General features: G+C 42.2%; 1 protein-coding gene across 1 annotated transcript; it reads right to left on the bottom strand.

Moving 5' to 3' along the window:
- Positions 1-3,220: 3,220 nt before the first annotated feature.
- On the bottom strand, positions 3,221-11,988 carry LOC121613655 (gap junction alpha-5 protein-like). Its single transcript, XM_041947195.1, has 7 exons — positions 11,668-11,988; positions 8,218-8,347; positions 6,990-7,154; positions 6,387-6,683; positions 5,805-5,870; positions 5,567-5,715; positions 3,221-4,603 (listed from the first exon to the last, which is right to left on the bottom strand). Exons 2-7 carry the CDS (start codon positions 8,284-8,286, stop codon positions 4,111-4,113), a joined length of 1,239 nt encoding a protein of 412 aa, XP_041803129.1. The 5' UTR covers positions 8,287-8,347; positions 11,668-11,988; the 3' UTR covers positions 3,221-4,110.
- Positions 11,989-12,225: the final 237 nt, after the last annotated feature.

Here is a 12,225-nt window from a genome sequence, read left to right as displayed (position 1 = left end):
AGGCAACAGCACAAATAAAGGGAGTCGTGTCAGTACGAGAATGTAGACCAAGGACAGGTGGACAGAGAGATCAGGTGTCTGGCAACACAGAAAAATATGCTGTGGATGAATGGCAACCTCTAAGTGACCGATAGATTTAATCAAGTTCACTGTATCAGGATAAAGCCTTTGAGTTGCATTGTTTTTATTAGACTGTAAAGATACGAAGACGTATTCATGTTGAGAGAGTGAGCTCGGGTGTATCAGTTTGATGAGCAAGAGAGAAAGCTGCAACATTTTACTATTATTATTATGTGTGCAGACTAGAAAAATCAATCAATAAATCAATTAATTTCAGGTGCATCACAGGTGAAAGAATGTTACGTCTGTGTGGCCCAGATCTGATATTTATGCTACTTGCAGCGCTTGCTCAATCACTGTGTTTGTAATGTATGGTGTCATTTCTAGAGAGCAACATAACACGACACCCACACACACACACACACACACACACACACACACATACTCAGAAAGCCGACTGTAAACGAGGGGCTCCCTTTTGAGATATAAATACACCTGACATGTGACCCAAATACAGGATTATGGATGAGAAACAGGTGTCTGGATGTGGGGGGAGGTGGTGGTTGTGACAGGATCACAAGACGGATAACTGGACACAGAGACTCAGTGCATACGGCATCTGAGGTCATGTGAGGCCTTACTGGGGCACCAAAGACAAGTTTGTAAAGACATTCAAATGGGAAACGACACACACACACACACACAGAGAGACACTACTGGATGGTCCTAAAAAATAAAAGGAAGAATAAAATAAAATATTATAAATATTATTAAAAATATTCGTGTGTTCATGTGGCCATTTTAGTTCTGCAGTGGTATATTTGGCCACAAGAGGGCGCCCTGTCCACACACATTTTTCTTGCTTAGCATGAGTGTTGTTGGATTTTTCATTTCCAGTGTTCATATGAATACTTTTGTTTTCTTTATCGGTTCTAACTTGCAGTTTAAGATTTTACAATTTGGCTCTTCCATATGGATCATTTTCTATTTTCATCTTCATTTGATATAGTTTCCTTCTACATTTCCATTTTACATGTAAGTCATATTCCACGTCACATTTGTGATGTTGACCTTTCATGCTAATTACCATGTCACAATTTTCATTTTTTAGTTTCCTCACTTTCTTTAACAGTGGAATATGGAATGATTATCCCTAATAGAACCAATGATTATTTTTTGTTTGTTATTTATGATTATTTTACAGATAGATAAAATTATTCTCCATGTTACTGACTTTTTGTCATTTTATCTTAGTGTGATTAATTCTGGCAGGTGATCAGCTGTCAGATATATCAGCCTGGTAGACTAATGTGTAATTCATGAATGGTTTACTATTCAACATAATGGACAGTATCATTCAGGAACTAATACAACGATGCGTAATTGATTCATTCTAAATTAAAAGCTGGGGGGTATTTTTGCCGATACAGCAGGGTTGTGGTGTAAACATGGCTGCCGCAGATGGGAAAGAAAACAGAAAACCCTTCAGTGTAGCAGTTCCCAAACATTCCTGATGTATTCAGATGACCTTACTAGGAATTCTCCCATCAGGCCCTGTTCCAAGCTGGACAGTTGCCATGGGAATCAGGCTTTTTAAAAGCCAGAGTGCCCCTTTATTAAACCATGCAGCATTACTCAGCACCCATTCTACTGATCCACACTAGGAGTATGTCCCAAACAAGCTGTTTTGACCCTGATATTAAGTCTGATGTGATACCTACATGTACCTAAATGCTGATTGGATATGAATCTGACCCCTGACACACCTTATTTTTCATGAGCTACTTGATCAGGGGTGAAGCTAAATGTGTGCAAACATTTGGGGCAGAGCCCAGAGGTAGAGGGGTTAAGATTAATGCATTCTCAGTACATCTGATAACATCTTCTGAAAACCAGATCATTGATCATTCAGCCAATTAATCACCCCCCAAAACTCTAGATAAGAAATGGCAGAAAGTCGGCCCGATTATACTTATATAATAAATACTAAATGATTCCTCTGAATCTACTCTAAAGTGTCATTCAGCCAGTGTTAATGATACTATGCCAGAGAAATCTGGCGAGCACTGCAGGTCTAAGGTTCGTCTCTTATCGTGTCCGCCATGCAAACAACACTGCATTTCTTTCTTTAGAGAGAGAACAGACTCTAAAGGGTTTTGCATAGTTTTATCTGCAAAGCTCTTCAAACATATGCAGCATTTACATTATTGAATTGGAATAATAAATATGAAAGTGTAACATGCGAAATATCCAACAATTTAAAATGATCTTGATAATAGTAATAATCCCCTAATGATAATGAAATGTGTAATTTGTTGTGCTCTTGTTTAGTAAGCGTTACACTGCAGTACAATCTGCAAACAAAACACTCAAACTTCTTTTCAGATTGTAGAGACTGTCGTCTATTGTGCTTCAGTCCGGATGTGTTCATAGCCATAATGTGAAATTACCATAATACAGTGCAGTAGAAACTCTCCAGCAGTCATCCAAAGCAACTACGGTGTCGCAAACCACGATTTAGGACACATGAGAAATGAAAACATATCTTTTAAAAAGTGAAGAAATGATAAAAAACATGCTGGTGTGAAGATGCGATCGACATTTGTGCTTCATGTCTACAGATGAACAGGCTGGAACATCTGCATCAACAGGTGCAGTTAAAACTCAGGTTAGACTCTTGGATATACAGCAAAAATTATGACAACAAAACTTAATGCGTAGAGATAATAACAGTTCAGCTAACTTACACTAGTTATGTTCATGTTAGTTCACCAGAAAATGTAAGAATACAACGCTGCCTGTCAGTTTCAGCCAGTGACTGACTGACCCGAACCCTCAGTGAGTTTAGGCTTGATTCACAGGTTAAACTTTGTTTGTTTGAGGGGTCAGAGACTTCTTAACAACCCCTGTTGTAAGGCTCAGTCACAGTGGCGTGCACAGACTTTTTGAAGGGCAGGGACGAAAAGGAAAAAAAGGGCACATATAGCGTGTCCTCGCCACTGAAGAGGGCACTTTAGCGCGCGTTTTGGCTCCCAGGGGGCACTTTAGCACGCGTTTTGGCGTCCAAGAGGTCACTTTAGCACGCGTTTTGGTGTTCAAGAGGGCACTTTAACACACGTTTTGGCGTCCAAGAGGGCACTTTAGCGCGCGTTTTGGCGTCCAAAAGGGCACTTTAGCGCGTGTTTTGGTGTCCAAAAGGGCACTTTAGCGCATATTTTGGCTCCCAGGGGACACTTTAGCATGCATTTTGGCGTCCCCCCCCCCGGGTTGATTCAAGGGCTGTAAATCAGTCAGACCTCGGAAAACCTCTGCGATACAGACAGGAGACTCACATCCGTCTCAAAGTGTCCCGTTTTTTATTTCCTTCAAAAACCCCAGAAGAAGAAACATTTGTCATAAATCGTCCTTGAAGAGATATATCGCTGTAAGTCCTTCAGAGTGATCAGCAGCCGCCGTCCTCAGCTGTGACCAAAAACCAGCCTCCACCAGCAGAGATAAAACATTTCAGCTGATGATCTGCTGGAAAACTTTCTGCCTAAAAGTCTCTGCAGTGGCAAACACGAGTGTTCAGAAGTGCAACCTTTTCAGAAAGCAACCGGTCACAGTGAAGGCAGAGCAGGTTTTCTGTCAGGTCGAGCAGAACATCTCGGCAGCCACAGCACCGAAAGGTTGAATGCTTTGTGATTAGAGGACAGTTTTCATCTCTGTCTCAGGCTCATAGATCAGCGTGGAGATCGATTTATAGATCAGTGTGTAAATCAGTGTGTAGATGGGAGATTTCAGTCGTTCCTTCAAGTTTCAAAGATTTAACACTGCCAGTTGGAGTTTTCAGTAAAATCACCGTAGGCGCCATTTTTTTTTTAAAGGATTGTCTGGTAAAGGAAGCGTTAATCAGAAAAGAAAAGCCTCGCTCATTTTAACAGCAGTCGAGACAAAACAGAAAAACAGGGTTAGTGTTAAAGCTGAAGGATTCGGCTCTGACTCCTCCGGCCATCCTCGAGCGTTCAAAGGGTCCGACGTGTCTCTTTTTATTCAGGGCTTGAACGCTTTCTAAACAGAGAGGTCGTCGGCCCTCGTTCGGCTGCTCGTTCCGCTGGTTTTGCTGAATCTGCGTTTGTCAGACTTCTGACAGAGCCCTCCATTCGGGCACAGCAGCAGCCCGTCTGGGCCGCCATTTTGGATCTGAGGGCAGCTGATCTCCCTGCTCCCCGGGCTGTAGCAGTTAGCGTCGGTCAGGTACCCGCCCTCTTGGATCTGATTGGTGCTCGCATCCTGCCACCCCGGCGAGTAGCAGCTCATCTGCAGGAGGTTTACCTCCTCCACGGCGGCGGCCATTTTGTGCTTCTCTGTCGCCATGTTCTCCGAGTTTTGTTGGTTAGCCAGGCGGTGGTTAGGGAACGGGAGGGGCAGGAAGTGCGAGGATCCAATCACACACTGGTTGAAGTCTGGAGGCGGGGTTGACGGCGGCGGAGGAGACAGAGAGAGCTGGCGGGACAGCGAGCCGTTAGCGGGGGTGACGGCCTTCCTCGTGCAGAAGAGCCGCCTGCAACGAAGAGTTGAAGCTGGTGAGCAGATTCAATCTCATCATGCAGCATTAGATCAGTGAACATAATGATTAAACACACCTCGTTTAAACTCTTTAAACCACCTCATGCACATGAAGTCGGCTATTGATTCCCAGAAGAAGTGGGCAGTCACATTTCAGGCCTTCGGGGGGGGGGGGTTTATCATACAGTTTGGCCTTTATGTTCAACTCCAGGAAGTAAGAGCTGGATCACTGAAGGCTGCTAAACGTCTTTCAAACTCTGTGCCCCCAGCTCGCAACACAGGCTTTCTGTTACAAATTTTAAGTCTCCAAACCCAATCCAAGATGACTCTGATAACATCACCAGATTTATTTTGTCATACTTTAAAGTTGTGCCCGAGCCACAGATAACATAAAACTCTTTTCACAGGATGAATGGTCCCTCTCATGATGACTAAATTGACTTTTATGTGTAAAATCAGTGGAGCTCCCCGTACCCTAAAAACTGTCTATTCATTACTACAGACAGTATAAGTTTTAGCACTGATTTCATCCTTTTTAAAGGCAGCTGTTGGTTTTTATTTATTTCAGTTTAAGTTTCAGAGTTTGTAGTCGAAAATGAGATGATTCTTGCTTGTTCAGATAAGAAGAGGACCCGTTAATCTAAACTGTATTATCCTTTGTAGCCAGATCTCTGGAGAAAATCTAGTCAACGCAACCAAGAGAGGAAAAACAAGATCGCTGGGAAACCACACCTTGCTCGGAGGCTCGGGAAAGTTCTTCATGGGTTAGTTTTATTGGTTTGAAGTATGGCACTGCAGCGTTTGTTTTACTAACAAGTGTTTGAATCTCTGCAGAGCTCAGAGAGCTTAACATATGTGCATGTAGGCTTCATGGCGTTTAAAGCTCATCATTTGGGAATCACCTGCGCTGCCATCATATGCTCTTTTAAACTGCGTGTTCGGGGAATACGGTTCCTACCTGCAGCAGTGCCTCCAGGCCAGGTGATGCAGCTCGAGCACACTGAGGACCAGAGAGACGGCCGACACAGCCAGCATGAACACTATGAAGACATTTTTCTCCGTCGGTCTGGAGACGTAGCAGTTCACTGGGTGCGGACATGGCCAGGCCTGAGAGACAGGGAGGATGTGACTGCATCATCTGAATGTCGTGTTTGCATGTAGAACGAACTGAGGATGGTTTAGATTTCTGGTTTTACCTTGCAGACATACAGAGGGTTGAGGAAGATTCCATACAGGAAGTACTGGAGACACAGAAACACCACCTGTGTGGACGACCAGTTAGGTTAGAAGAATTGATTTTATACTAATTACACTTCTGCCACAACATTACATCTATAGCACATTTGGACAATCATGCATCTGGTCCCCTGATGAATGCCCATAATTATGCATAACTTTAAACCTTAAATATAATTGAATGAGTGGGTTATATAGAAATTCACCTCATGCACAGCTGTCATGAACGAAGAAATTCACTATAGACGCCAACAGTTTTTAGTACCAGGCTATTCATTTATGCTGTAAAGTTGGACATTTTAACATGGGGGTCTATGGGGATTGTCTGCTTTTGGAGGCAGCCTCAAGTGGCCATTTAAGGAACTGCAGTTTTTGGCACTTTTGTGTTGACTTCAGTGTTCAGCGCTGGAAGTTATCGTCTGAAAATAGCTGCCTGCTGCTGCTAGAAGTGGAAGCTGACACTGAACCATAAATAAAATGTGCCATAAAACCAAAACAGTTAGCTAAAAGAGGCCAACAGTGGTAGTCATAGCAGCGCGTACCTCCATGATGGTTCTTATCAGTATGCTCAGTACGTAGGTCTGCAGCAGCGCCCCCTTCAGACGGATTCGACCTGATGATAGAACTTCTCTTTTTTCCTTCCCTTCATCCTTCTCTCCTTTCCTCCCCTGTTTCTCTCCTTCCCCTCCTCCTTCGCCTCCTCCCGGGTCCTCCTCTCTCCCTCCCCCCTCCCCTCCCTCCTCCTCTCTGCTCCTCCTCTTCTCCTCCCTGCGGACGGTGTGCATGGCGTGGCCCATGTAGATCAGACTGGGGGTGGACACAAACACGATCTGGAGCACCTGCGAGGACGTCAGCGAGATTTATCATTAAAAATCTTCAAATTAAAGGATGGCGACGCTCAGATTTAACACGCTAATGCTCTCATATCTGAAACTTGTTGAAAAATTAAGTTAATATTCTCTACTGAAATTAAAGTTGAACAATAGCTGCAAGGAAAAAACTTAAAAATAAGTGAAAGCCTACCATAAAGTTTATGTGACTTAAAATAGTGATAACCAATAACCTAAAACCAAACCTTCTATTTCCCCACAGTCATCCCTCTGTCTGCCTTCATCACATCACATGACAGGTTGTGTATATATTACCCAGTATCGTATATGTGCTATAGGGAAGGCTCGGTCGTAACAAACGTTCTCGCAGCCGGGCTGTTCAGTGTCACAGTCGAAGTCTTCCTGTTCGTCTCCCCACGACGACTCAGCAGCAGTGCCGAGCACCAGGATGCGGAAGATAAACAGGATGGTCAGCCACACCTGTGCAAAGAAAACAAGACAAACAAAAAGATATATCAAACCCTCACAAACAATCATATGAAACATGTTGCATGTTGCAGACATAATCTACTGTTAACTGTAGATTCTGTATGCAAATGATGGGATAAGAGCTGCTGTAAGGAAAATTGAAAATGCCGTTAAAAGTGTGCACAGGAGTGTCGTCTGTTCCCAGGTGAAAAAATCAGGATTCATGAGCATCAAAACACACTTGCAATATATATATATATATTTTTCACTTCATTTGAATATACTTCAAATGAAGTGAAAAAGTACACTTGAATTCAGCATGCTGATAGTATATTACAAAGGGCTTGAAAATAAAGTACACTATATTACTATTAAAGTATTTGGAATTTAATACACTTTGTAAACTAAAGTACAATTTATAATACAAAGTTACTATACTATACTATAATGCACTTAATAAAGAACACTTTTTATGAGTATTTTAAAATACCACTTGCAGAACAAGTATATTAATTTTTAAAACATTTACATAATGATCTATTTAGAAATACACTTTTTAAAAGTAGCTGTCAAACATACTTTAGATCAAGCACACAGTAAAAGTGTGCTTGCACTCACCTTTCTATGCTTAAATTTTATTTCTAATTCACTAAAGTAAACTACTTTATGACCTGGGTGAAAACATAATTAATTGACAGCTGACTCCTCTTAGCTGGCCGTGACTGTGCGTCGGCTGTCTATTGTTTTTAGAGTTTTACTGAACGGTCTGTTATGAATATAGCAAAGAACACTGACTGTCGCAGCTTCTTCATTGAACTCCTGTGTCTGAGTTAAGATATTAACTGCAGGTAGTTGTACAGTGTAATCTGTTTATTTCGAGACAGAAACCACAAGTCAGGACACACGAAATAAACAGGATGATTTGGAACTATATTAAGTTTGATTTTGAGTGTGTTTACGTCTGGTTAGCCTTTTCCAGCATGCGCAGAGGAAGTCAGATTGTTGCCGTTCCAGCTGCCATGCAGTGTGAATGTGAGTGTGTATGTGTGTATGTGTGCGTGTGTTTGTGTTGTACCTTGCCGACAGAGGTAGAATGCTCCTGTACTTCCTCCAGGAAGTTTCCCAGTAGGCTCCAGTCTGCCATGGCGGGTTAGAGGCTCAGCTGCGGTGGGGTAACCTCTCAGCTCTGCAGGTGCGAGATTCACCTGTGGAACACACAGCACACACAGGTGTCATGTCTGCAGCAGGGTCAGGTGTCATTTGTTGCATTTAGGCTTCATGCAGTCTCATTCATTCATTCATTATTGGAAATTGCACATATGATGTATGTATATATTTATATGTTCAGTACATTTTGGAACTTAATTTTGCTTCACGTAAGCATGCTTATGCATTTCAGAATAATGCCTACTTGGCACATGAGTGGGGTTAGCTAGTGTGTGTGTGTGTGTGTGTGTGTGTGTGTGTGTGTGTGTGTGTGTGTGTATATTCTTGACCCTGTGGCGCTGTGTCCACCCCGCCTCTGACCCCCATTAATAAAAACGTCTGTGCCCATGTCCGAGTTTAGCTTCACTCTCAGTTCCCACACTCTCCTCCGTCTGTCTCTGGGGAAGGAAAACTAGACGTCTGCTGTAAACACACCGTCTGTGTGCTTCTGTCACTGTGGATATGTATGGTTCTGTTTATTATGCACTGTGTACTAACTACTCTGTACTATTTTTTCTCAATACAAACACTAGAAGTTTGGCTAGTAGCTCCTAGAGGCTTCATGTTCATTGCATGCAAACTATAAGAAAGTGTGGTCAGAAAAATGCCTTTTCCTTTATTCTTGGAACTTGTGGTGACTTTGAATAAGTGTTTGTCCTGAGAGGAAGTGCTTGCTAATGCTCAGTCAATTTCGTGGCATCCTGACTGGTCTGATAGGGATTATGTTTGCCGTTTATGACGTAAGAGAACTTTCTCATAGCTTCTTCATAGAGTTGTGACATAGTGTAAGATGGCTTGTTTTTACTTTTCTTTGAATGACTTCCTGTTACATGCCTTTGTCTTGTTCTGGCATTCTGATGAACCTGCAGAGGTCCTGACATTGTCAGAGGTAGATAAGCAAACATTCAGGATACTTCGATATGCCATTTGAAAAGCCATTTTTAATGCAGGAAACTGCACAATCTTTTGTTTGTTTTAAGGGATTTATTTTAGGGATCCATGACATCAGATATTGGTCCGATACTGACTCAGATAGCTAGATAGGGTGACAGTGAGGCCGATCTATTTTATTCCATTCTATGTTTACTTCTACTTGTGGCTACTACATCACGCGTCACGCTAAATACAGTGCAGTGTGGCTCCTCTGCTGCAGAGCAGGAACAAAATACAGCTAAAATACAACTAATGGTTAAAACTGGAATCCATACTCAGTCCAGCACTAGGCATGATGGGAAATAATTAGTGTAGTACAATACTTAATGGCGCAACACAAGATCTGTGCACCTATCCTGGAGATGCTGACGCTGTCTCTGCATCCCCCTCGGAGCTGCTAGCTGTGGAGGCTAACGCTGCATAGCCACAGTATTTATGTGTTTATCTTGGGGGATTCAAACAGTTGCACGGTGCACAATGTTCTGCCATCACTTCAACAGTATGTGGACGTTCCCACCAGAAGGAGAAGCATCGTGGATTTGTGCTACGCTAACATTACCGACGCATTTCTCACCCGCTGCACTGATTTCTTCCCCCTGTTTAATCTTCATTAAGAACACCACTGCTACTGCTTTTAATCATCTTACTGCAACATTCAGTTTTCACCGTCTGTTTCAGAAGATTCATCGACCACACCGTCATAATTTCAGATTTTAAAAAGATCTGCCTGCGGAGAAGAAAGACGTAAAACAACAAGTTGAGAGAATTTAAGAGTTTTATTAGCAGATCTGGGATTTATAGGCTCCTATTTATTAGATATCCCTGAAATGCCCCGCCCTTCCTGTTTTTCTGAAACCCAAAGGCTTTGAGCAAACCGTGTGTGTGTGTGTGTGTGTGTGTGTGTGTGTGTGTGTGTATTTATGTATTTCACAACTGCTCTTAGCATCATTAATAACAATATTACTTCCTTGTATAGACTTTCGCCTGACCTTTGAGTATTTGTGTGTGTGTGTGTGTGTGTGTGCGCCCATTATCCAGCACTCAGTATTGTTCTGCATCCTGTCTTGATAACACGCTCACACACACACACACACACACACACACCTCGCTCTCTTTCCTTTGCTGCTTTACAACAATGAGTGATGAAGCGTCGACATCGCTCAGACCTGAGGATGTTTTTAATGTTAGTGGGTTAACACAATAAAAATGTGAGACATGAATCAAAAGCAGGGAGTTAATTTAGAAACAAAACTAATAAATGAATCAAACATTTCCACCTTTCACTTCAAACATGGACTAAATCTGCTACTCGAGAACATTTTGTGCTCACTAAAGCTCTTAAAACTCTTTAATAAACGACCAAATCAGCCGGTTTTCATGGCATTAATCCCGGGAAAAATTACAATTTTAGATTCAAGGTTTTTTGTTTGTTGTTGTTTTGTTGTTTTTCCCACAGCGAGAAGCTATGGAAACTGAAAGTGATGAAGCATTTTTAGAAACTCAAGACATAATTTACCAAAATTAAACCTTGTTAAACGAATTAGATCCTGCTCATTTTTCCACTGATATGTTCATTTTTGTTTCAGTCACTATTTTGTTTCATTTTCTTTCTCTCTTTAGTTTGACAATATGCTTTTAGTTTCTGTGGTCGACCTTTTCAGGAGTAAAGTTGCTTTTTCATGTATTTGGCTGTGACTGTCTGTCAGTCCTGAAGCAAATTAAGATAATTAGAATTAATAAAATATCAGAAATGTATTTCTTGACCACCGCTGCTCTGCCTGTTTCCTGTAGTGAAGAGAGTTCAGATCCTTAAGAACAAATACTGAAACGGTGAAAATACTCCACTGCAAGTAAAAGTCCTGCATTCAAAACTTTACTGTCAAAGTGTCTATTAGCCAAATTTACTTAATTCATTCAAAATCAACACATCTGGAGATACATGGTTTTCACTGGACAGGAAGGGTACCAAAGCTGTCAGACAAAAGTAGTGTTTTAAAAAGTTCAGTATTTGCCTCCAGATGTAATGGAGTAGAAATATAAAGTTGCATAAAATGGAAATACTCAGGTAAAGTACAAGTACCTTGAATGTGTCCCTCAGTACATTAGTACTTGAGTAAATGCTCTTGGATTACATTCCACCACTGGCTGTTTCAGAGGAGTTTTCACCATGACAGAGGTTAAATTAATGACAAAACACTGAATAGGTGAAAACTGAAATACTTGAATCTTGTGATGATGAATGATTGAGTAAATATTTAGTGACTTCACGTTAAAATCGACTGACGACTGTCTGAAGTTGTGGGCAGTATGTCGTGTTAAAGAAGCCACCTGACGAACACACACACACACACACACACACACACACACACACACACACACACATTACCTAATTCAGGACACGGGGGACTGCAGTTGGCCTGAGAAGATCTTGACAAAGCGGGTAAAGTGGCTCCTCTCCTCTTCCTCAGCGGCTGTTATTGAAGAGCCTTTGAGCAAGGCACTTCCTCCTCCTTCACTGATCTTCAGCGGCCAGCGGCAGAAGATGTCCAGATGTTTTCCAGTTGTTTAAAGTGTAGTACTGCCTTCTTCCCACTTAAGAAACTGAACTTTGGGCTCTGAGCAGAGAGTCAAACGGCCAGAGAGACAGACGGAGGTGAGTTCGCTCAGTTGTCAGGGAGACAGTCGGTCCAGCAGCAGACAGATGGGAGCAGTTTGTGTCCAGAGGTCTGAACTGAAATATGTGTGAGACTGAAGTTTGTACCAGCCTTCTCTCTCTCTCTCCCCCTCCCTCCCTCCCTCCCTCTCCGTCTCTCCATCGTCTCCATCTACAGCAGAGGAAGTGGGCCCGGTGCCTCGCTGCCTGCTATTCAACTCTCATGTATGTGCATGTGTGTGTTTGTGGTGTCTGGCATCTAAAGGAAGTTAGATATTGTATTAGGACACA

Source organism: Chelmon rostratus, chromosome 11 (assembly GCF_017976325.1).
Source record: "Chelmon rostratus isolate fCheRos1 chromosome 11, fCheRos1.pri, whole genome shotgun sequence".
NCBI classification, from domain to species: domain Eukaryota; kingdom Metazoa; phylum Chordata; class Actinopteri; order Chaetodontiformes; family Chaetodontidae; genus Chelmon; species Chelmon rostratus.
The sequence above is the reverse complement of the archived record's forward strand: the minus strand, read 5'-3'. Positions and strand labels throughout refer to the sequence as shown.